At 43.4% G+C, this 20,670-nt stretch overlaps 1 protein-coding gene and 1 pseudogene across 2 annotated transcripts in view; one reads left to right on the top strand and one right to left on the bottom strand.

Moving 5' to 3' along the window:
* spag17 (sperm associated antigen 17) overlaps positions 1-20,670 on the bottom strand; it is a 207,179-nt gene that overhangs the window by 67,541 nt on the left and 118,968 nt on the right. For both annotated transcript variants that reach the window (XM_055644261.1, XM_055644262.1), the window contains exons 35-39: positions 17,894-18,036; positions 10,913-11,104; positions 8,008-8,114; positions 6,367-6,497; positions 2,643-2,776 (exon numbers count right to left, since the gene is read on the bottom strand). In XM_055644261.1, the coding sequence (XP_055500236.1) occupies positions 2,643-2,776; positions 6,367-6,497; positions 8,008-8,114; positions 10,913-11,104; positions 17,894-18,036 (707 nt within the window). The remainder of the gene's footprint in view (positions 1-2,642; positions 2,777-6,366; positions 6,498-8,007; positions 8,115-10,912; positions 11,105-17,893; positions 18,037-20,670) is intronic.
* Positions 13,108-13,215, top strand: LOC129703124 (U2 spliceosomal RNA; annotated as a pseudogene).

Below are 20,670 nucleotides of genomic sequence, written 5' to 3'. Positions count from 1 at the left end.
GGGTGATTCAATTCCTCATAGTCATACAGTGTGAAAATGGGCCCTTCAGCCAACTTGCCCATACCGACCAAGATGCCCCATCTACACTAATCTCACCTGCATGCGTTTGGCCCATATCCCTAGAAACCTATTCTATCCATGTACCTGCTCAAATGTCTTTTAAATACTGTTGTAGTAGCCACCTTAACTACATCCTCCAGCAGTTTGTTCCATATACTAGCAATGTTATAAAATTTTGAGATTTTTAAAATCAAGTCTGCAATTTATCCCATCAGATAAGGCATACAAAGAAGTTTAATTTGACACCTAATTCACTTTCATATCTCAAGTATTTAAAAAGTTATGGCCATTTTCATACTCGGAAATTAGCATCTTGTTCCCTATTGATTTTCTATGGATATAATAAAAAAGCTGTGATCATGGACAGTCAAAAGCCCATAACTTTCTTAAAAATTAAGAGAACTGAATGAAATTTTCAGTTATCATAGACTGAAGCATTCTGAAACAAATATAAAATAATCTTACTTGGATGACCTGAAATTAAAGCATATAATTAGTTAATTACCCAATTGTAGCTAATTTCAAACTTCAGTTACTAGATCTAAACATCTATCCATTTCTTAATAAATGATTAACATTTTTAAATAGCCTAAGTGTCCAAGTAATATTCACAAATAATTCACAATAAAACATGGTTTTAAAATCACATTTACATTAATTTATAGGCCAAATGGAAGGAATTTAGTGTTCAATTGCTGTAAATTAAAGTCCATTTAAATCAGCTTTCTAGTGGGACCCTGTGAACGCGCTGGTTTAGAACGTTCACATTGCGGTGGATTTGTGCCCCAAATGCCCAGAAAAATACTGCGGGATATAATTGGGCCCAAATTAGCTACTCGCAACATTAAACTTTGTAGAAAGGGATCTTAAGAAGCCCTTTATAACGTAAAAATAAACAGCCTACTTTCCGTTTTCCCCTGTATGAGATCCGACCCGTTGTCGGCGGTCGGGGGTTTAGAGGTTAATTTTTAACCTACTATAACAAGTAAAGAAAGCCCTTAAAACTAAAAATAGCTCCAGCTACAGAATCTTCCAGTGATTTTTCATTAATAATTAACTAGGCTGAAAAACCTCGATTTGAACAGCCTAGGGAAAATCGCGTTTTAAACCCGCCCCCATCTAAAATCGCGCACACGGGCTGGGACAGATTTTCAGTGATCTTCAGGTAGGCTTTGCAACATACCTACATATACCCTCCATCTTCATCTGGAAACTTCTAAATTAATGTCAGGAATTCTGCTTTCACCACCTTCCAGGGTGTGTGTTGCAGCTCCACACCACTCTGGGTGAGAAAGGTCCCCGCCTCAGATCCCATCTACTCTTTCCGCTGGATCTATGTCCTCATATTCCTGCAGTCTGCCCTATCTATACCCGTCATAACTTTATAAATCCCAAACATGTCCCTTCTTATCCTAATAAAGTCCACATGTCACCTAACTCATGTCATGAGGGGAATAGGTAAGGTGAATGCACAGAGAATTTTAGCCAGGATAGGGCAATCAAGAACCAGAGGGCATAGGGTTAAAGTGAGAAAGGAAAGATTTAATAGGAACCTGAGGAGCAACTTTTTCACACTGAGGGTGGTAGGTATATGGAACAAACTTGCCAGAGGAGGTGGTTGAGGCAGGTACAATAAAAGATATTTAAAAGACACTTCAGCAGATACATGGCTAGGAAGAGTTTAGAGGAATACAAGCTAAATGTGAGCAGGTGGGATGAGCATAGATGGTCGGCATGGACAAGTTGGGCCGAAGGGCCTGTTTTCATGCTGCATGACCATATGACTGTTATATACCTGCGCTATCCCCCTCAAGGATCTTGTTCACCAAGGTCTCTCTATCCCTCCACAGGACCCTACCAGTCACCATGAATGCCTTATGGGGCTATCCCACTGTACCAGCTAATTCAAGAGCAAGTACGTAGAATGTACATAGTGGGAACGTCGGAGCTCGGGAAGTCTCTTAGTGGCTCGTAGCGCTAACGGCAGGTACTTTGGAAATGCGGTAAGCTCGGTAAGACTCGTGAAGATTTTTCAACATGTTGAAAACGTCCAAGTACCTACGAGCGGCTATTACCGTAATTCTCCGAGTTCGAATCAGGGGAAACTCGGAAGAACTCTTGAATTAGCTCGTACATTGGGACAGCCCCATTAGCCTCAATGGTGGTCCCAAAATGCATCATCTCTTATATACCTGGATTAAACTGCATCTGCTCTTTCTCAGCCCATATCAGCAACACATCAATATCATCCTGTAGACCAGGACAATCCTACACATTATCAACAAATCCAACAATCATCATGTTATTTGCACACTTACCATGCCTCCTACTTAAAATCAAGAATCAATTTATGATGCAAGGGTCAAGAGTGTTTGGTTGTCATATATCCCAAAACGGAACAATTCAGTTGAACAGAACAAGCAGGTTGCTACTGGAATAAATTGTTTACACAGGTTTTGCAAGTAAAGTTTCCTAAAAATGTCTTAAGTACCAATAAAACTACAAAAGGGAATTGTCAACAAAAATGACTGACAACAATCCAACCATTCTTTAGTATTATTATTTGAAAGAATTAGAGATACTTCTCTCTGAGGAAACGTGTCCCATCTTCTTGATTGAAGGTTGGGGGGGATAATATTAGCCACATCTTTCTTAATTAACCAGCGTGATCCAATATCCTCAGTGGATGGTTTGAGAAAAGTAATCCCCAAGACACCTGTTCCAGAAGAGATGATATAAAGTGAGAGTTAAAAAGAAATATTCCTTTCAAGACTTATACATGCCAAATAACTTAGAGGTTGTTTTGTGAGCATAAGCATATAATGATTTAGTTTTACAAAGTAAGCTCTTCTCAGCTCTTCCCATGCATACAAAGATCCAATGGTCTTGGCTAGTTAGTTTATATGGATTATCCATGTCCAATAGGATAAATACACGGGTTGTTTTTGGAATACTGCAATGATTCTGCCTGTGTTGAAAATGCCAGTAAATACCTCCTCTACCAAACGGAGACATGAAATAATACACTTTACGGGGGATGTAAATGAATTCACGGATTCATAACAAGGCAGCAACCATTCAGTTTCTGAAGTTTCTCGCTCTCACATGAGGGCATATTAGATGACATTTGCATCATTTTGCCTCTCCCTGCAGACAGCTCCTCTTCAAAAGGATTAGCTTCCATGGCCAGAATGCATAGGTTGTACATGACAGCATGCAAAAGAACTCAAGCAATGATACTGAATGTTGTATTGCATTATAACCAAGGCCGTTTTAATGCATGGGCACGCTGGGCATGCCTGGGGCCCCACCAGCATAGTGGCCCCATGCTAATCTATGTATGTTGTGACTTGCTGTCAATAAATAAATACTACACTATACTAAACTATAAATATGCATATTTAGCATGTGTTTTACTAAAGATAATGAACTATATACATGTAAATTTCTATGATAAAGTGGACATTGGCATATGCCTGTGATTTAGTATCACGGTCACCTCTGCAACCATAAGTGCATGAATGTGTACGTATCTCACGCGCTACAGAACTGGAAATCATGGAAAAGGGAACCCATCGTATTTATCTGCAAACATTTGTGAGGAATTTATTGAATTAATGGGACAACATGTTCTTTATGCTATTCTTGAAGAAATAAAAGAGTCAAAGTTCATGTTCATAAACTGCTGTTCATGCTCTGTATGGGGGTTTTGAGAAAATTAAACATGCATTGGATTCTGTATCAGCTGCCACTGAACAGGAAGTGAACAGGAAGGACTGCAGCTATTTACATTATACATCAATGATTTGGATGAAGGGATTCAAAGTAACATTGGCAAATTTGCAGATGACACAAAGCTGGGTGGCAATGTGAACTGTGAGGAGGATGCTATGAGAGTGCAGGGTGACTTGGACAGGTTGGGGGGAGTGGGAAGATGCATGGCAGATGCAGTATAATGTGGATACATGTGAGGTTATCCACTTTGGCAGCAAGATCAGGGAGGCAGATTATTATCTGAATGGTGTCATGTTAGGAAAAAGGGAAGTACAACGTGATCTGGGTGTCCTTGTTACTGAAAGTGAGCATGCAGGTACAGCAGGCAGTGAAGGAAGCTAATGGAATGTTGGCCTTCATAGCAAGAGGAGTTGAGAATAGGTGCAAAGAGGTCCTTGTACAGGGCCCTAGTGAGACAACACCTGGAGTATTGTGTGCAGTTTTGGTCTCCAAGGCAGATTACTGTCTAAATTGCATCAAGTTGGGAAAAGGGGATGTACAAAGGGATCTGGGGGCCCTTGTACATCAGTCTATGAAAATAAGCATGCAGGTACAGCAGGCAGTGAAGAAAGCAAATGGCATGTTGGCCTTTATAACCAAAGGAATCGAATATAGTAGCAAAGAGGTCCTTCTGCAGTTGGACTGAGCCCTAGTGAGACCACACCTGGAGTATTGTGTACAGTTTTGGTCCCCTAATTTGAGGAAGGACATTCTTGCTATTGAGGGAGTGCAGCGTAGGTTTACAAGGTTAATTCCCGGGATGGCGGGACTGTCGTATGCTGGGAGAATGGAGCAGCTGGGCTTGTACACTCTGGATAGAAGGATGAGAGGGAATCTCACTGAAACATATAAGATTGTTAAGAGTTTGGACACGCTAGAGGCAAGAAACATGTTCCCGATGTTGGGGGAGTCCCGAACCAGGGGCCACAGTTTAAGAATAAGGAGTAAGCCATTTAGAACGGAGACGAGGAAACACTTTTTCTCACAGAGAGTGGTGAATCTGTGGAATTCTCTGCCTCAGAGGGCGGTGGAGGCAGGTTCTCTGGATACTTTCAAGAGAGAGCTAGGTAGGGCTCTTAAAAATAGCAGAGTCCGGGGATATGGGGAGAAGGCAGGAACGGGGTACTGATTGTGGATGATCAGCCATGATCACATTGAATGGCAGTGCTGGCTCGACGGGTCGAATGGTCTATCTCTGCACCTATTGTCTATTGAACACAAGACGAGAGGCAGAAGGATTGAGCAAGAAAATGGAGAACCTGGAAACGATCTTTCTCACAATTCTTTGGAATGACATTCTTGAAAGAGTGAACAGAACAAGTAAGGTCCTGCAGTCTGAGGATGTGAACACACTTGTTGTCATAAATCTTCTTGAGTCTCTGAAAACCTGTCTTCAGGAAATTAGAGACAAACTTAGTGAATATGAATTGAAAGCCAGGAGTAGGTGTCCAGATTCAGATTATAGCGATGTGAAAAAACGAAAACGAAATGTGTAGGTAGGGAACACCAGTGCACTGCTTTGCCCGGGGGCCTATAATGCTGTTAAGGTGGCCCTGATTATACCTTCAGTGTTCCTCTCCAGTAACACCTTATCAATGGATGGCCTCTGAATTTCCTATCCCACACTTGTTGCCAAATGCTGTGAAATTGCTAAAGGGCTCTGCCTCTGCTAAAATCTTTAGTGATTCGACTAATACGATTTTAAATCACTGCCTTCATTATTGTGACATAATGATGGGAGGATTGCAGTCTGTTTTTGTATTCAAACCAGGCTTATATGAAGATTGTGGAAAGGTAAGAGTTCAGAGAAGATTTACGGGGATTTTGCCAGGACTTGTGAGCCTGAGCTACAGTGAGAGGTTGGGCAGGATAGGACTTTATTCCTTGGAGCACAGCAGGCTGAGGGGTGATCTTATAGAAGTGTATTAGATCATGGGAGAAATAGATAAGGTGAATGCACAGACTCTTTTACCCAGAGTAGGGGAATCAAGAACCAGAGAACATAGGTTTAAAGTGACGGGAGGGGAAAGATTTAATAGACAACATTTTCACTCAGAGGCTGGTAGGAACAAGTTGCCAGAGGAGTTAGTTGAGGGAGATACTATATTTGAAAGGCATTGATCAGATACATAGATAGGAAAGGTTTAGAGGGATATGGGGCAAACAAGAGCAGATGGGAGTAGCGTAGAAGTGGCATCGGTGGGCATGGGCAAGTTGGACGAAGGCCTGTTTCCATGCTGTATGACTCTATAAATGATTATACACAGGTACTGTAGAATGTAAGGTACACAAAAATGCTGGAGAAACTCAGCGGGTGCAGCAGCATTTATAGAGCGAAGGAAATAGGCAACGTTTCGAGCCGAAACACTTCTTCAGAATGTAGAATGTAAATTAGTAGCAGGCCGGAAAAGCATTTTGGAGAAATCAAAACACAAGAACTCATTGCAGTCAAAATTACTGTTCAGTAGACCACAATGGTTTTGTTACAAGTGCTTTAAGTGTGTTTCAGATCATTTGAACGTGTCTTATGACCTGGGTATTCTGGCAACTGCTCTTTCAACACTGCTGTAGTTGAATTGGTGCATGCTTGATATATGTATTCTTCAACGTCACTTGATCGTAATAATTCAGTTCCTGAGCCATCGGCATGCAGAATAAACAATCTGTTGGGTGAAGGAAATCGATGTTACATGTACATTTATACAATATTACATATACGTTTCTTAATAATTATTTAAAGGTCAGGACGACTGCTGATTAGATGGTGATGCAGATCACAGGCACACAAATATCCACTGTCAGCACAATGGGGTCACCTATTGTCATGTATTGTTGAATGATCAATCTAATTGAGGCAGGTGTCAATAAGCAAAGAAAGTCATATGGCTAAGAGCCAAAGAGCCATATAACACAGAGGCAGCCTGTTCAGCCCAACTTGCCCATGCCAAGCAAGAAGTCCCATCTAAGCTATTCCCACTTGCCCACATTTGGCCCAAACCTTTCCTATCCATGTACCTGCCCAATGTCTTTTAAATGTTGTTATAGTACCTACCCCAACTACCTCGTCTGGCAGCTTGTTCCATGTACCCACCACCCTCTGTGGAAAAAGTTGTCCTTCAAGTTGCTATTAAATCTTTCCCCTCTCACCTTAAAGCCATGTCCTCTAGTTCTTGATCCCCCTACCCTGGGAAGAAGACTCTATGCATTCATCCTATCTATTTCCTTCATGATGTTATGTGCCTCTATCAGATTACCCCTCAGCCTCCTGCACTCAGAGGAATAAAGACCAAGCCTGCCCAACCTCTCCTTTCAGCTCAAGCCTTCGAGTCCTGGCAACATCCTCGTAAATCTTTTCTGCACTTTTTCCAGTTGAAATACTTCATTCCTCTAGCAGGGTAATCAAATCTAAACACAATACTCCAAATTTGGCCCAATCAACGTCTTATAATAAATATTTTTAACAGTTAAGAAACATTGTTGAAAAATCAAGTAGTACATCACTAGACACACTGTCAAAAGGTACTCAAGAGAAAGGCTCAAATGGGCAGATGTGGAAGCAAAAATCAGAGTGCTGGAGGACGAAATTAGTCTAAAGAAGGGGTCCGACCCAAAATGTCATCTCCCCAATCTCTCCCCAGATGAGGCCTGACCCACTGAGTTCCTCCAGCACTTTGTAGTTTACTCAAGATTCTAGCATCTGCCATTCCAGGCAGATGTAAGAGCCACATCAGTGTTACATCAAAACCCAAAGATACTTAGTGATCTTTAGTTAGTGTTTCATTTTATATTTTAGTCACACCAGCAATAATCCCACGTGCAGGTTAATCCAACTACTATAAAATTAAAATTGAAAATAGGATTCAATCGTTTCCACACCTTATTAATACATTGAATGCAATGCAAACTTTCAGGTAGTTGGTGGAACAGTGTTAACTAACTCCACCATTATTGATGGTGCAACATGGACCTGTTCTGTAGGCAATGAAACAGAATAATGAAAGATGGCATTGGGACCATGTTTTCAATATTCATTGTAGACCTATTTCCCTGCACAGGCAAAACCTTCTTGACAGGAGATATTGAATGTTATATTTATTCTGTATGTGGGGGTTTCTCACTTATGCACTGGCTGACTGTCCAGTATAATCCTTTAAAAGTAAATTAGTAACAAACCTTGGGCTGTGTTTGCTGTACGTGATGGGTTCATGTTTAACCAGTTGGTGATCGCTCTCCTCCTTGTCATTGTAAATGGTAGAAAATATATTTCCATCTAACATTACCTAATGTATAAAATGAAATAAGTTTGAACTATCTTTATAAATCATGCCATAGATGAATTTGCAATCGTTACTGGTTACAGAACATCTTTATCATACAAATTACATTCCGTATAAAGCAGAATCACTCATCATTTACATCATCTTTAGGGATCCCTGCTATTTTTTTTATTCTACACCAACTCTTCATCTTTACATATGTCTATACTGATCTGTTTGACTTTTGTTTCCCATTAACTTAAATTCTCAATGACGCTCCCATCCAGCAGATGATACAGAAGTTTGAAAGCGCGCACCACCACTCAGGAACAACTTCTTCCCCTCTGTTATCAAGTTTCTGAATGGTCCTTCCATAAACTAGGCTACTGTCCGATTCACTCGGCTCAGTGCTGGGACCCCAGCTATTTGCAATATATATTAATGATCTGGATGAGGGAATTGAAGGCAATATCTCCAAGTTTGCGGATGACACTAAGCTGGGGGGCAGTGTTAGCTGTGAGGAGGATGCTAGGAGACTGCAAGGTGACTTGGATAGGCTGGGTGAGTGGGCAAATGTTTGGCAGATGCAGTATAATGTGGATAAATGTGAGGTTATCCATTGTGGTGGCAAAAACGGGAAAGCAGACTATTATCTAAATGGTGGCCGATTGGGAAAGGGGGAGATGCAGCGAGACCTGGGTGTCATGGTACACCAGTCATTGAAGGTTGGCATGCAGGTGCAGCAGGCAGTAAAGAAAGCAAATGGTATGTTAGCTTTCATTGCAAAAGGATTTGAGTATAGGAGCAGGGAGGTTCTACTGCAGTTGTACAGGGTCTTGGTGAGACCACACCTGGAGTATTGCGTACAGTTTTGGTCTCCAAATCTGAGGAAGGACATTATTGCCATAGAGGGAGTGCAGAGAAGGTTCACCAGACTGATTCCTGGGATGGCAGGACTGTCTTATGAAGAAAGACTGGATAGACTTTGTTTATACTCTCTAGAATTTAGGAGATTGAGAGGGGATCTTATAGAAACTTACAAAATTCTTAAGGGGTTGGACAGGCTAGGTGCAGGAAGATTGTTCCCGATGTTGGGGAAGTCCAGGACAAGGGGTCACAGTTTAAGGATAAGGGGGAAATCCTTTAAAACCGAGATGAGAAGAACTTTTTTTCACGCAGAGAGTGGTGAATCTCTGGAACTCTCTGCCACAGAGGGTAGTTGAGGCCAGTTCATTGGCTATATTTAAGAGGGAGTTAAGATGTGGCCCTTGTGGCTAAGGGGATCAGGGGGTATGGAGAGAAGGCAGGTACGGGATACTGAGTTGGATGATCAGCCATGATCATATTGAATGGCGGTGCAGGCTCGAAGGGCCGAATGGCCTACTCCTGCACCTAATTTCTATGTTTCTATGTTTCACCTCTACCCCTTTGTGGACATTGGGCTTTGTCTCTGCAACTGATGCACTACAATGCTGAGAACTATATTCTGCACTCTGTATCTTCCCATTTGTCCTACCTATTGTACTTGAATTTGACGATTGAATTTATGTATTGTAGTATATTATCTGATTGGTTAGCATGCAAAACAAAGCGTTTTGTTATAGTGTACACTGTATTACAAGTGACAATATTAAACCTAAACTTAAATATGCTGAAGTCGGTTTGTAAAACTCAATTACTGCACTAGAAGTACACGTCATTAAAACTCTCTTGCTTTGAAATTCAATGTCATGATGCTGTCTTTTTCAGCATCGTGTTGGAAGCAGCAAAGGTCAATAATAACCATTTCTGGGAATGTTTAAGTGGATACATGCATTGTTGGTCACCATTGAGAGTATGATGCAACTTCTGCTTCAAGGGTGCAAGAGGTGACACACTACATATTCTGCACTGTATGTTGCACTTTGTTCTACTATCGTACTTGAGTTTGATCTGTCTGGACAGCATGCAACACAAAGCTTTTCCTTGTACCTCTCAACACATGATTATAAAAAACCTAAATCTAAATCGATGATGCATTCCCCATGCAACCATCCTTTTGGATCATTTCATAGTGATACTGTCCTGGGGATGCCTTGTTTGACATTGATTGTTTGATTGAACAATACAGCATGAAAACAGGCCCTTCGGCCTACCAAGTGCATGCCGACCATCGATCACCCACTCACACTAGTTCTATGTTATCCCATTTTCTCATCCACTCCCTACACACTGGGGGCAACTTACAGAGGGCCAATTAACCTCTACACCCGTATGTCTTTGGGATTTGGGGGAGAACCCTGGGACAACATTCCTTACTCCGGCAGTGCTGACTTGGGAAGTTTGGAAGTTCATTAGACATTCGCCAATGTAGCCTCTCCGCAATCCCAACCCTTCCACATTTAGACTATCATCCACTGTCAGACTCTCCCTGTTTACACAATTCCCAAATCCACAGTTTGTCTTCAGACCCCAAGTTTCTCTGATTTTCCCCGATCCGTCCTAATCACTATTCTCCACTTTCCAACAATGACCTATGACCCATAGTTCTGCACATGAAACTCTCTCTGGGGAATGCTGTGAAAATCGCAGAATATTTTATGCTAAAGTAATTGGAACACAGTCCTGACGACTCTCAAGGCAAGTCTTCCTTTAATTATCTCTGTAATGAAACAAATTCGTCCTGGAATTCCAGTTTTATTCATTGGGCTTTTACGAGAATTTCAACCAAATCCATTTACTGGAGAAGATGGGCATACTATTATTTTTAATGAAAGCTAGGACATAAAACCAGGGTGAATAGGGCAACTATTGCATAAATTATGAATGGTATATTGCATCACCTGGAAATAATTTTTCTCTAGATCCATGACCTCACAGATGATTGGTGAGTCACATCTCATAAAATAAGCACCGCACTGCAGTTCCATTTGATTGATAGTAGTGAGCATTCCAACATCATTATTGGTCCCCGATGTGTATACAGCATTGCTATCCTGGTCAATTAAAAGAGTCCCCGTACTTGCTGGAAAAACCTGAAAAGCAAACGACAAGAAGTACGCTTTTTATCGCAAGACCGCAATGAATTGCAGAGAATTGTGGACGCATCTCATGCCATCGCACAAACCAACCTCTTCTTCCATTGACTCAATTTATACCTCACTGCCTCGGCAAGGCCAGCAGCATAATCAAGGACGAGTTGTACCCAGGCCACTCCCTCTTCTCCACTCTCCCATCAAGCAGAAGGTAATAAAAGTGTGAAAACCCACACCTCCAGATTTAGGGACAGTTTCTTCCCAGCTGTTATCAGGCAACTGAATCATCCTACCACAACCAGAAAGCAGTGCTTAACTATTATCTACCTCTTTGGTGACCCTAGGACTATCCTTGATCGGACTTTGCTGGCTTTACCTGGCACTAAACGTTAATCCCTTGTCATGTATTTATACTGTAAATGGATCAATTGTAATCATGTATTGTCTTTCTGCTGACTGGTTAGCACGCAACAAAAGCTTTTCGCCGTACACATGAATTTTAACAATGAACTAAACAACAGCTGAGTATTCCAGCATTGAAAACAATTGTGATCATCAGGAGGGAGAGGGTGGATTGATTAAACACAAACCGGTCACTTACAACAAATTCACCCAAGAATCAAGGATAGGAAGGCATAGCTTTAAGTTCACGAGTGTAAAGTTTAAAGGAGATGTATGGGAATTTTTTTAGAACAGAGATCATAAGGTCATAAGGTTATAAGGGATAGGAGCAGAATTAGGCAATTTGGCCCATCTGCCATTCTGCCATTCAATCATGGCTGATCTATCTCTCTGTCCAAACCCCAGAGGTTCTGGGGAGAAGGCAGGAGAATGGGGTTAGGAGGGAGAGATAGATCAGCCAATGATTGAATGGCAGAGTAGACCATGGGCCGAATGGCCTAATTTTACTTCGGAGTCACGTGAGTGACTTCGTGAAGAACCCCGCTTCCACGCATGCGTGTCATATCGCTACACGCATTGCAACGAGTCACACAGGGGGGAACGGCGTTCCCCAAGCGGGAGAATTTGAAAGTCGGGAACAGCAGGTAAGAGACTCTGCGTTCCTTTTTTACTACTTACTTTTAGGTGGCTGCGGAAAGCCGGCGGGGAGACCCGTGGAGGGCGAGCAGCCAGCAGCAGCAACAGCACGAGTTTCCCTGGAGGGGAACAACCTGAGCCCGACTTTGCTCCCGCACCGGCAAAATTCACCTCTCGGCCGGGCGGGAAGCAAAGTAAAAAAGGTCCCTATGCCAGTCTCAAACGAGACTGGCTTGGGAGCAGTCGGTAGCAGCCAGCGCAGAGGCTGCGGGACAGACAGCTCGGACCAGCGAGGGGCTCGGAACACTCAGCGAGCGCAGCGGCACTGATGGAGTCGGAACGGGACGTTCGGGCTGAAAACCTTCTTCAAAAGGTAAGGCCCAGGGTCCAGGGGATCCATAGGTACAGCCGGGGTTACCGGCTGCGGAACTGCCGCGAAGGACCAGGCCCGTGAACACCGGGGTCGGTCCAAGCGGCTCGAACCCGACACAGGGAACGACGGTCACCAGCGGGAGAAGGAAAGTCGGGAACAGCAGGTAAGAGACCCTGCGTTTCCTTCAACTTACCTTCTAGGTGCAGACATGGACCAGGTCCATGTAAGGCCGGCGGGAGAACCACGGAGGAGCGGCAGCGGCAGCAGCAGCGGCAGCGGCAGTGGGAGCCGGCAGCTGCAGGAGCACCGGCAGCTGCAGCAGCACTAACAGCGGCAGGAGCACAGACAGCGGCAGCAGCACAGGCAGCAGCAGTGGCAGCTGGCACTTCGTGAGGAGCTGGCAACGGCAGGAGCAGCATGGGCACATCGATTCCCGGAGAGGGAAAAACACCTGTGCCCAACTTCGCTCCAGCATGGTGAGAAAGTTCATTTCTCGACAGCAAAGGACTTTGCAGTTGACTGGCTGCAATCTACTACAAGGGACCAGTATGTGAGTACCAGGGTCAGTCCCATCGGGGTTTTAGTTACAATAATCGCTTCTGGGCTTTTTGGCTAAGATCAAGTGTAGTATCTGTTCTTATCAGTTTAATATCTGATACACCCCTTATCTACGGACCATATATATTAAATAAAAACTATAGTAGCTGTTATCATCAGTTTTAATGTCTTATATGTCCCTTAGCTAAGGACCATATAAGTAGGAGTGCCCAGAATTGAGGGCATTAGAGTGGGGTTGGCCGGCTGCAACGACCACTAGGGACCAGTACCGTCAGTACGGGGGTCGGTCCCAGGGGTCTAAGATAAAGGAGCAGCCAGGAGTGCTGAGAGCGTTGAAGCCAGGTTAAAGGAATAGATGGAAGCAGCTGTGCCAGTTATCCCCCTCACCGGCCATATCCACTTCACGGAAGGAAGGACAAAACTGGAGAAGGAGGACCATGGAACAGCGGGCAGCCAGCAGCAGCCAGCGGCACTTGGATCAACCGTAGTGGGATCAGCTGTGCCCGATGTCGGCCCCGCACCGGCCAGATCCATGTGACCGAGCGGTAGGCTAGACACAAATTAAACAAGGTAGTGGACTCAGAAGGGTCCGACTTTGCATAAAACCACCGGCAACCAGCGCCCGAGAGGGCTGGAGCGGGAAGAAGCGGTGTATGGAGCCTTGCTCCAACGTGATAAAACCACAGCAGTACCTCTTTGAGGGCTGCACAATGCTTCTACCCCATCAGAGGGGAGCACTGTGGGTCAGTTCTGGGTTGACTTGCAAGAGGGGTCCGCAGAACAAAAGACAAGTGGGCAGCAGTTAAGCCCCACAGGGGTACCCCGTGCGGGACCCTAGAGATCTCTAACTCTATAAAAAAGAGTAGGCAGGACCCTGATGGGCCAGAGCCTGGTAATACAGCGTCCCATGATCCTAACACAGCAGGGACTCTGCTGGACATGGTGGCTGATTACTTTAGCCAAGTCAAACATGGGTAGACTTGGATCCAGGATGGCAATAGTATTACTATATGTCTGGCCACATACGCCAACAAGAAAAATTTACAAACACTGGCCAGACATCTGCCACCTGGCAACGGTGAGGCATTACAGGTGCCCAGTGTAAACCAATGCATTTGGCAGCATATGGACGAACATCAGGAACCAGGACCTCAAGATCCAGAGAACCTTCAAGGGATTGACGGAAGGCATCATAGCATACACCCGCACCCTGGACTAAACGTAGGTAACCAAAGACCATCAAGACGCACTAGATCTGTTTAATAATATGCAATATGACCTGAACTACAAGTGGAAGGCGGCCATTCAGCCAGCACTAGGACCCCAAAAATGCTACCATTTGCAAACAAAGAACCGTGTGTGGACCGTGTGTGGACTAAGCCAAGACACTGGGGCTCATTAAGGCCAGCGCAAGGGCCTATTTTGGAGCATGATACCAGCCACAGGCAAGGCCATAAAAAATGTGGCTCATACCAGTAGCAGTGTCAGAAATCAATATAACCTGCAGGATCCGTTTTAGGGTATGGCCAGGGCGGCCACCCTGGAAGATGCGGAAGCCTAAACCTCCCACACAACCCCGAACAAGAAATATTAAACCAGAACCTTATTTTCTTCTGTTAAAATAGGGACCTACGAGGGTAGGGGAGGTTGCAACATTACAGTTATGTATGGTATATAATCACTACAGATTCATATAATCTCAGCAGTATTCAGGGTTATCTGATAGGGTTTTTCTCATCCCAATAACCACAGTACATCATACACCAGAAGGGCATTTTGTCCTTACATAAACCAAACAATCTAAAACCCACATGGTGCTACAAGATTTGTACACGAAAGATTGGATTGAACATATTTATTAAAATAAAATAGAGTAGGGTTGCAGGATTATCATTGATTTAACCCTAAACACATTTGTTCTAGATATTCATTTTAAGATGGATGCTCTTATTATTGATAAAGACTTGGTGTCAGTTGCGGGTTTCTATATGGCAGGCATTGACTCAATAGAGGAACTTTGGCAATATAGAGCTTACAAAAGGGGCAATCATTAGCCCCAATATTATGTACTAAAATTCGTAAACCAGCTTGGCATTGTTATGTAAATAAGCCATAGGGTGAGGTTTTCCCCCGTTCGGACCCATCAATGGGGTACTAGGGTAAATTCAACCACACTCGGCATCTGGAATTTTCAGAGTACCCGACTGACCTTCTCAATCATGGTTTTCAGTCTTACAGGGGATGGTGTTAGAACCATGTTCCCTATGAACATTGCCAAAAAATTGTTGATTTATCCAGTGACTGGAGACTCCATGCCATAACACTATGGATTTATTGATTTGTAGAGTCTAACAGACCCATTATACTGTCAGACAGCACGATGAATCTCATCTCATCTGCACTAAGACTGTCAACACGGACGCATCACCTTGGACACATCAAGAAATGGGGCATATACTGCTTGGACAACAATCTCGGCCAAAAACATTCTGGCCGTATTGGGATTTTAACAAGCCTCCATTAGGATAATCGATGGAGCTACAGTGCCATCAATAGTGCCACAAGTGCACTCTCCAATTACCTATCACAAGGATCGGAACGGCACGCGGTGGGAGCGCACCCCTGGTAAGCAAACCAGGTACTCCGAAATCTGGGACGTGGGTGTCGTTTTCTCAACATGCTGAGGAGCTGGTAGCTCATAACAGCGTTGTCACCTCAGTAACAGACCAGGAAGATGGTTATGCTCATGGTGTTATTTACCGCACAACAAGTCCAGCCATTAAGCAAACAGAGCCTGGACTGCCTGATCATCTCACCGAGAAACTGGTGTTGTCATACAGGATTTAATAAAAGAAAACAGATCGGGTTCCTCGGGTCTAGGGTTTGATTTTATGGTACACCCATATGGCAAACGACTGTGTATAACAAGACACATCTAACAATACATAGCATATACTCGGAACATTCGAGGTCAGAGTATGGAGTTGTTTATCTCTTACAAGAAACTGCATGATAGGGTCACGACTCAAACTATATCAAGGTGGCTCAAAATGGCAGGAATAGACACTGATGTTCCAACTCTCATTCCACCAGGACTGCAGCAACATCCGCAGCAATATTGTACAGGTACCCACAGACCAAATCCCCAGAATGGCAGGAGGGTCATTTTAAAAAAGGGTTTTTTCCACAGGTTGTATAATAAACCAGTTTATTTGGAGCCATCATTGTATTAAGAAAACATTTTAGGTTCAACAAAATAATTTGGCCGATAGGTTACAGGGTTATGATTCTCAAAATTTTAAAAAGTGTTATATTTTTTTCGTTATACCACACAACTCTTTGTATAATTGTGTTTTAAAACTACTAATGATGCTCTCTCCCAATACCCAAGGCAGTTGTGAAGCATGGACTCGTTCCACGGCATGAGGTCACAGAGCTTTGAAATCTTCACGAAGTCACTCACGTGACTCCGAAGTAAAATAGTAAGATTAAACGAGAACTTACCAGTTTGAAGTTTGATCTGTATTTTATGAGGAGTTACGATGAGGGATTTCGTGCCCTCCGCTCCCACCCTCGTATGATCATATCAAAAACTGGTATCTCTTTGATAATCTTACTATGTTAGATCATTATAGGTTCCTGTGACCTCACACCGCTGCTTTGAAGTATGACACGCATGCGTGGAAGCGGGGTTCTTCACGAAATCCCTCATCGTAACTCCTCATAAAATACAGATCAAACTTCAAACTGGTAAGTTCTCGTTTAATCTTACTATTCTATGCCAATTCCTTATGACCTTATTCTTCTGTCTTCTCCCCGTAACCCCTGACAACCGTACTAATCAAGAATTTATCTATCTCTGCCGTACAAATATCAATTGACGGCCTCCACAGCCTTCTGTGGCAAAGAATTCCACATGTTCACCACCCTCTGCCTAAATAAATCTACCAGAGAGTGATAGATGCCTGGAATGCACTGCCACGGATGGTGGTGGGGGCAGATACAATAGTGGTGCTTAAGAGGCTTTTGGATAGGGATATGCAGGGAATGAAGGGATATGGATCTGTTCCCTTAAGCAGAAAGTCGTTTGTACCTAAAGGTATAGTGTCTTAAAGACAGTTGTAATAATTATACAATTACTTATTGTTATAAACAATGAGATTTATTCTTATTGTTAAGAAGAAAGGATATCATATTTGAAACACTGTTGTCACCTTTATCTTCCTGAGCTTATGGAAAAGAGTCCTGTGGAGACATTATTTGTCCTAATTAGACATTTACCAATGTCGCATCGACTACCACTTATCTTTTAGATTTGGAAATTGCAAGATGGGGTCAGAATGTGGCGATGCTCAGCGTGCTGTTCCAGAAGAGGATCTATGGTACTTATTTATAGTGTGATTTGACTGGATAGCACGCAGGTCAAGCTTTTCACTGTATCACTCTACATGTGACAATAAAGAAACTGATTGACTGGCTGATTCCAACCATATCATAAACTGTATCCCAATCACTTGGCGTTGTCGGTAAACTCAGAATGAAAGATAAAATGTGACCACGAATTAACTCTTTAAAGTACTGCAGATCTACTGTGCCATGCTGATCCTTTTAGAGTCATACAGCATGGAAATAGGCGCTTCAGCCCAACTGGTCCACACCGACCAAGAAACCCTACCTCAGCTAATGCTTCCTATATGCCTGTGTTTGGCCAACATCCCTCTAAACCATTCATAAATAAATATTGGGGTGTACCATATGCTTAACTAATAAGCTTGATCCTCATTGCTTTGGTTTAAGAATGGCTTTAGCTGACACGTTACCTGGTAGAGTCCATGCGGCTTGGCAATGATGGTTGTGCCGTTTCCAAACACAGCACAGCAGGAACAGTCATCCCAGTTCATTAACGCTGTGGCAAATCCCACACACTCCACCTTTATGCACTTAACGTACCTGGTCACTTTTTCTGCAAAAACACACAACCGTTGAAGTGATTATTTACATTTCTTAAACTTAAAATGAGAATTTGATATCAGTTGGAAATATAATGGGTTAACAGAAAGGAGATTTTTGTTTGCGATGGATTTCCAGCAGGGTGGAGCTCCCCGAGTCCACCCTAGTCCAGTACTGGCCTAATTCTACGGGCTATTAACCATGCCAGTGGGGGTACCAGAATTGAATATCCTTCTCTCTTATGACCAGTACTCACCTACAGTACAACGCACTGATAAGGTCATTGATTTCTTTCAGTATTAAAGTGAGGCCTGATGCCAGTACACTGTGACCCTGACCCTTGTGTTAAGATCCAGATCACTGTGGTTTGTGGTTGCTTATGTAGCTTCTGTTATTCATTCCCTGACATGACTTTGCTCATCACACTTAGGGGAATATCAGAAAATCAGGGGGAAGATTATTTATTGTTTGAAGCAATGCAAGCATATGGCAGAGGGCAGAAGACAAATTAAACTATTGGGATATGTAAAATAACTTTGGGAGGTATTTCCAGCATCAGGTAACTCTAAAAATAGCCCTGAGATCTTCTGAGTGGAGTTAGCATTGGGACTTGGTTGAAATGAAAGATACAGCATGGAAACAGGCCCTTTGGGCCACCGAGTCCACACCGACCATCGATCATCAGTTCACACTAGTTCTATGTTATCCCACTTTGTCATCACTTCTCCACACTAAGGCCAATTTACAGAAACCAATGAACCTACAAACCTCGCACAGCTTTGGAATGTGGGAGGAAACCGGAGCAACTGGAGAAAAGCCACGTGGTCACAGGGAGAACGTACAAACTCCACACAGACAGCACCTGGTCAGGATCAAAGCCTGGTCTCTGGTGCAGTGAGGCAGCAGCTTTACCAGCTGGGCCACTGTGTTGCCTTGTACCAACATTCCCCATTCCTCCAAAGTGGCTCATTCCAAATTCAAAGGCTTATTTTGCTGGTTCAGATGAATACAGCCTGTCTGTCTTTTTTTGTTGTTGTTTTTTTTGTCTAGTTAATGTAATTGTTCGTGTTTTTTAATACTGTTTTTAACTGTGTATATGTGGGGGGCGGGGGGGTGGAGGGGGAAACTTAAAAAAATCTATTTCCTGTCGGGTCTCCGTTGTCGTTGCGGCCTAGCACCGTGGCGCTGCCTCCAACCGGAAAGACCTGTGGGCTCCAGTCGCAGAGCCTGTGGACTGTGATATCGGGAGCTCGCGGGTGCCTGGGGGAAACCACTTTTTGGAGCTCCAGCAACGCAACTTCTCCAGCCCGTGTCGCGACGTTGGAACGACCCGGAGCGGGGCCTTACATCGCCCGGCGCGGCTTTAACGGTCACGGGACATTCCAACGCCCGCCGGCGGCTCCATCTTTGTGACATTTTGACCTGGAGCGGGGCCGTACATTGCCCGGCGTGGACTTAATGGCCGTGGGACTTACCATCGCCCGCCTGGGGCTTCAACATTGGGAGAAAAATGGTGCACAGGGGAGAGAAAATACTTTGCCTTCCATCACAGTGAGGAGGAGATTCACTATGATGGATGTTTGTGTGAATTGAATTGTTTGTGTGTCTTGTAGGAATTGTTTGTATGGCTGTTGAAACAGAGTTTCGTTTGAGCCTCACTGAGGTTCAAATGACATTGAATAAATATTGTATTATTGTATTAAGAGACCCGGAGTAGTGACAGGGATTAAGATAATGTCACCAGTCAATGTTAGCAGGCCAGAGTAAACCCTTCTCATTAAACTGTGCTGAAATTACTTTCAGACATGAAACCCTGCTTCCAATGAATATCAACCAGATGTCTCTGATGTTCAGAAGCTTGCATGCAAAAACCATTATAAACAAAATACAATCGTAATGCTATTCTACATGTAAAATCAGCTAAAAATCATATGTTTTTACATCGTGAAATCATTAATAAAACACACAAACGAAATAAAAAAGCAAGTTATAGTCATAGAATCTTGCAGCGAGAAAACGGGACATTCGGCCACACTACACTAGTCCCACCTGCCTGCGTTTAGCCCATGTCCCTCCAATCCTGTCCTATCCATGTACCTGTCTAACTGTTTCTTAAACCTTGCGATAGTATTTGCCTCAAGTGCATCTCTGGCACTCATTCCATATACAATCACCATTTGTGTAAAAATGTTACCGCTCAGGTTCCTATGAAATATTTCCCCCCCTCACCTTAAACTTCTGGTTCTTGATTCCCCTGCTCTGGTAAAGAGACTCTGTATACCTGTATAAGATTACTCCTCATCCTCCTCCGCTCCAAGGAATAGAGTCCTAGCCTACTCAACCTCTCCCATTAACTTAGGCCCTCAAATCCTGGCAATATCCTCATAAATCTTCTCTGCACTCTTTCCAGTTTGAAATCTTTCCTATAACGTGGTGCCCAAAACTGCACACAATACTCTAAATGAGGCCTCACCAATGTCTTATACAATTGCAACATGACCTGCCAACTTCTATTCTCAATGTAGGCCTGATGTAGGCCAATATGCCAAAAGCCATTTTGACCACCCGATCTACCTGTGATGCTACTTTCAATGAACGATGCATCTGTATGCCTAGATCCTTCTGCTCTATAACAATCCGCAGAGCC

Source organism: Leucoraja erinacea, chromosome 13 (genome assembly GCF_028641065.1).
Source record: "Leucoraja erinacea ecotype New England chromosome 13, Leri_hhj_1, whole genome shotgun sequence".
Lineage (NCBI taxonomy): Eukaryota > Metazoa > Chordata > Chondrichthyes > Rajiformes > Rajidae > Leucoraja > Leucoraja erinaceus.
This window is presented reverse-complemented; position numbering and strand designations above follow the sequence as displayed.